Source organism: Alnus glutinosa, chromosome 7 (genome assembly GCF_958979055.1).
Source record: "Alnus glutinosa chromosome 7, dhAlnGlut1.1, whole genome shotgun sequence".
NCBI lineage: Eukaryota > Viridiplantae > Streptophyta > Magnoliopsida > Fagales > Betulaceae > Alnus > Alnus glutinosa.
The window spans coordinates 30,411,000-30,416,450 of NC_084892.1; the positions used below are offsets into that span (position 1 = coordinate 30,411,000).

At 43.5% G+C, this 5,451-nt stretch overlaps 1 protein-coding gene across 1 annotated transcript; it reads left to right on the forward strand.

The window, feature by feature from the left end:
- Positions 1-1,170: 1,170 nt before the first annotated feature.
- Positions 1,171-4,803, forward strand: LOC133873111 (protein SCARECROW-like). The gene is made up of 2 exons (XM_062310833.1): positions 1,171-3,513; positions 4,181-4,803. The coding sequence occupies exons 1-2, from the start codon at positions 1,490-1,492 to the stop codon at positions 4,635-4,637; spliced, it is 2,481 nt and encodes an 826-aa protein (XP_062166817.1). The 5' UTR covers positions 1,171-1,489; the 3' UTR covers positions 4,638-4,803.
- Positions 4,804-5,451: the final 648 nt, after the last annotated feature.

Consider the following 5,451-nt stretch of genomic DNA (forward strand, 5'->3'; position numbering starts at 1 on the left):
AGTTACACAAAAATCCAATTAAATGATAACACAATTGATTAAATATCACGGCTCACAGTAGTAGAGTTATTAGTCTGATTTTGTTTGTTTATGACTATACGCGTTTATATAATTAGCACTTTACTTTTAAGATAAAATTATTAATAATTAAATAGTAATATTTCTTTTAAACAATACGTTCTCTTGACTCAGTTCCCTCTTCTTCTCCTTTTTTTTTTTTTTTTTCTTCTTCATTTTTTTTTTAAAAATTTATTAAGGACAGAGATTAATTTTATATCAAGAACTGTGTTTTTTCTTTGCTATTAACGAAGCAAAAAGAAAGGTATTATATTTTAAGGCGCCACGTCTCGGAATTAGCTTGAGACGTTCGCTTTGCTTGCAATTGTAATTAAAAACGTTTACCCATGTGGAATTGAAATAGAAAGTGACTTTCAGAGTCAACACATAACAAATGTACTTAAAATACGCGTCGTTTCTTGGAGCAGAAAGTAATTGGTCTCTCGTAATTTCCAAAGCTATTCTAAATTTTTTGTTTGGGGTGCAACGTACCCCTCTTTTTTATTTTATTTTTGCTAGGCCTGTTCGTGGTGCAATCAAGTAAGGCTTAAATGGAGTAATGAAATGCTGGATAGGAGCGTCTTGGAAATGGAGGGTGAAATTCTTATGACATATAATCTAATGGGCAGTGCTGCTGTTAATCCTGTGGCCAAATTACAAGAAGTCCATTGGCGTATGCGGGTTTAGGGCCAGTGGTGATTTGATTGAACACAAGAGTTAAATTGACGATAAGATTGGGATTGGCCATTCATTAACGCTGTTCTTACTAGTCATTCCAAGCCACTGCAAAGACGTCAAACACTCAACGACGAGGCAGAGTGCCAATTTTTTTTCTAAATCTCCCACAGAAAATCTGCTTTACTGGTTTGCTTCTTTCTCTATCGTATTATACAGTTGCATCACTTGCAACCCAACAACAACATCAATCAATGTGCACCATTTCATTATTTCCTATCTTATATGCCTTTGCCAGGGACAATAAATTCCTCCACACAAAGACGCATAGCTAACTGCCATCACCACCACCGCCACACCAGCCTCGCCCTCCCCACCCACCCCCTACCTTTTTCTTCTCGGTTATGAAAAAACAGAAGCATCCAAAAGGCAAGGCTTCGGCGTTCCTGTATTATTATTAATTAAAAAAGAAAGAAACGACATAGGAGGTCGTGTTGGGTTGAAAGTTGAGAGAGAGAGAGAGAGAGAGAGAGAGAGAGAGAGCAGAATCCCGAAGCGGCTGTCCCAATCCTCACACCGTTATCTGCTTGGATGCCCTTCTCATATCAGGCAACACGAATGCTCTCTTTCATATTATTGTTAGCAAATACATATCTTGTATCCCTCCTTATGAGGAAGAGCATACACCAAAGCCTTTGTCTTTCGCCGGGAAAACACCAGAACCCCTATTTCTTCCTTCAGCCTCCCGTAAGTCTCCATGGCTGCTTGTACTATGCTTGATGCTGGTGTCAGTGGCAATCATATCAACGAAAATACAGAGAGTAGTAATAACATTACCAGCGGTGGAAGTCCCTTGACGAGTGCCTCCAACAACAACAACAATAATATCACCGGCACCTGCGAGAAACAACCTCAGAATCGTGGTCATCAGCAACGCCTGTCCAACGGAAAAATGTTGAGAAAGAGGATGGCCTCTGAGATTGATATGGAGGTTCAGACCTTCACCACAAACACCAGCATGAATGATTATATAAGGTTTTCCCGCCGAAGTATTGGCACAACCACCAATGCCTCGTCGATGAGTCGTAGCTCTTTTCCAGCGGTGGCAGCTGGTAATAATTATGTTGCCTCCGGAGATAACTTCCCCAAACCAAATCCAAAACAGACCAACTACTCCACTTCGCTACCTTCTTCCACGACGTTGACCACCATGACGTCAGGCGGGGGCTCTTGCGGGTTTTTATCTTGTGTTACTCCTGCAAACTTAAGTCATGATCATAGCGACGAGAGCCTCTCGCATCATCATCATCAGCAGCAGCATAATCATCACCAAGGTCCTGCTCAGCGCCAAAGCCAGACCCCTGCTGTTTGTGGGTTCTCGGGCCTGCCCTTGTTTCCTTCCGAAAAATATCGAAACAACAATACTAATAGCAGCAGAAGCGTTCCCAATCCGAGTGGTGCTGTTGCTGTTAGTCCTTCGATGGAAGACAGCTCAGCCACGGCGTGGATCGACGGCATCATAAAGGATCTAATCCACAGCTCCAACAACGTGTCCATTCCACAACTCATCCAGAACGTGAAGGAGATCATCTACCCTTGCAATCCTAACCTTGCCGCCCTCCTCGAGTACAGGCTCCGCTCCCTGACGGCAGCCGACCCCATCCCGAACTATCCGGAGAGGAGAAGGGCGGTGGTGCAGCTGCAGCAGCAGCAGCATCAAGGCCAGGTGCAAGGATCTTCAGAGCGGATTAAGCTCAATCTATTAGACTCTGGGCTTCCTAATTTCTCCTCTCCCGAACCCATGAATCAATTGTACTTGCACTGGGGAATTACACCACTGCCTAGCGCTTCCCCTAACCCAATCGTCGAAGATCATCATCACCAGCAGCAGCAGCAGCCATCAAGCGCTTCTTCACTTCTCTCATTGAATCAACTGCATCAGGTGCAAGAGCAACGACAACAAGAACAGGAAAACTCTTCCCCTGCAGAGACTACAGCGCCAGCAATGACGTCAGCGACATCAGCGACTACTACTAGTACCAGTACTAGTAACAGTGTCGCAATCCTTACGAGGGAGAAGAAGGAAGAGATGCGGCAGCAGAAGAGAGACGAAGAAGGCTTACACCTCCTGACCTTGCTCCTGCAATGCGCCGAAGCTGTCTCGGCCGATAATTTTGAGGAAGCAAACAAGATGCTACAGGAGATTTCCGAACTCTCGACGCCCTTTGGTACTGCCGCGCAGCGGGTGGCGGCATACTTCTCCGAGGCAATGTCCGCAAGGCTGGTGAGCTCGTGCTTGGGAATATACGCAGCGCTGCCCCATAGCCATAGCTATAGCCACAAGATGGCTTCGGCTTTCCAGGTGTTCAACGGCATCAGCCCCCTGGTGAAGTTCTCGCATTTCACGGCCAATCAGGCCATACAGGAAGCGTTTGAGAGGGAGGAGAGGGTTCACATTATAGATCTGGACATCATGCAAGGTCTCCAGTGGCCTGGTCTCTTTCACATCCTGGCTTCTAGACCTGGGGGGCCTCCTTATGTGCGCCTCACCGGCCTAGGAACCTCCATGGACTCTCTCGAGGCCACCGGCAAGCGCTTGTCTGATTTCGCCGAGAAATTGGGGCTTCCCTTTGAGTTCATTCCTGTGGCGGGCAAAGTCGGGAATTTGGACCTGGAGAGCCTCAATGTCAGCAAGAGGGAGGCCCTGGCCGTCCACTGGTTGCAACATTCCCTTTATGATGTCACCGGTTCCGACACCAATACACTGTGGCTTTTGCAGAGGTATCACAGTCAACATAAACTTAGGCGTTCTATATACTTTTAATTATACACATGATTCCTGGAGTAGGTTTTTTATTTTATTTGTTTTAAGTTTTTCCCTTCTAATGGAAAATCTTTTACCACTATCATTGTCACTGTTGTTATAATTCCTTATTGTTTATGTGCTGTTATATTTTCCCTTTTAAAAAAGAACAAGTTCATTTGACGTTGTTAGTAAATCTACAAGAATTAGCCACTATGCATATATTTTAGTTTTGAATTATAAATACGAATTCATGTTAGTTATGATGTTATTTAGAGCGAACATATCTCTGGGAGAGTTATTTTTAAATGTGCCAAAGGGCTCCATGCTTTCTTCTTCTTCTTCTTGGAAAACAGAACTCAAGTATGGTTTTCATCTGATCCATCGCCACCCCCCCCCCCCCCTACAACAAAAACTCAGCTTTTCCTTTTTCTTCTTTTATTGCTTTGAGAAGTGTCATTTCCATCTGTTTCGAATCTCGGTAGTGCAAATAAGCTTTGATTTGATTTCAGTTTTTTCCTATTTCTTTTAAAGAAAACTTTTGTTTTATGATTGAATATATTCGGCAGTTTTTTTTCGGCTGAGCGATTCCACAAACTGCTAATTAACGTACTCCGGTGGATGGGAAATTCAATTTTGTATCAGGTTGGCACCAAAAGTGGTGACGGTGGTGGAGCAGGACCTGAGCCACGCAGGTTCGTTCTTGGGAAGGTTCGTGGAGGCAATACACTACTACTCGGCACTGTTCGATTCGCTAGGGGCAAGCTACGGGGAAGAGAGCGAGGAGAGGCATGTGGTAGAGCAGCAGCTGCTATCGAGGGAGATCCGGAACGTGCTGGCGGTAGGGGGGCCCTCGAGGAGTGGGGAGGTGAAGTTCCACAACTGGAGGGAGAAGCTCCAGCAGTGTGGGTTCAAGGGCATCTCTTTGGCTGGAAATGCCGCCACTCAGGCTACCCTGCTCCTGGGCATGTTCCCTTCTGACGGTTACACCTTGATCGAGGACAATGGCGCCCTCAAGCTTGGTTGGAAAGACCTTTGCTTGCTCACTGCTTCGGCCTGGAGGCCCCCTTTTCCTGCTCCTACATCTACCCATTACTATTGAGTATCCATTCCCACTATAGCTGCTACATACTCTGTTCTCGCCCGCACTTTATTTGTTCCTTCCAATATGATACAGTTAACTAGCTAATCTCCCTCAGTGATTGAATGATTATCATCTATAATTGTTGCGTCTTACACAAATATACGGGCTCGGGATTTTGCGAGAATTTCCTGTCTGAAGTTAATCTGGATCTTTGATGAGCAAGCGGATAACTCATATTAAAATCAAATTCTGTCGAGAAATAAAAAAAATAAAAACTATACCTTGCTTATCATTCATATTCTTTTTGGATTTTAGTCTATGGGAACCTTCTTCCTTTGCGTAGATTTAGGATCGACTGTGTAAAGAAATTTTACACGTAACGTTATGATTGGGAGAATCAAGGGAAAGAAGAGAAGAGGAAAGGGAGTGAAAAGGAGAGATGAAATAGTTGTGCTAAAACCTTTATTGTAGTACTTAGAGCACTAGCATTGACCTATACATTTTCCATTCTTATCTAAATTTTAAATAGAATCCTCCCAAAACTACCCCATATTGGCTTATTTATCTGCAGGCTAAAGTAACATTGAGCTACAGTACCGACCCAACTTATCTAAATTTTAAATAGAAACTGCCCCACATTAGCTTATCTATATCCAGGCTATATTAACATTGAGCTAAATTGAATTTAAGATGATGAAGAACAGAATATGATGAACTATACAATATGTAAAGAATTGAAAGATGATTGAGAAAATTGATTCTCTCATTTGTATTGAATGTTCTGACTGAATTATATTACACCTCATCAGTATTTATATTGATACATAATGAT

What these genes read in the sequence shown, in the direction of transcription:
- LOC133873111 (XM_062310833.1), top strand. Translation starts at nt 1,490, where the DNA reads ATGGCTGCTTGTACTATGCTTGATGCTGGTGTCAGTGGCAATCATATC. An exon ending in ACACTGTGGCTTTTGCAGAG is followed by an intron (nt 3,514 to 4,180) that starts GTATCACAGTCA and finishes ATTTTGTATCAG; the next exon opens with GTTGGCACCAAAAGTGGTGA.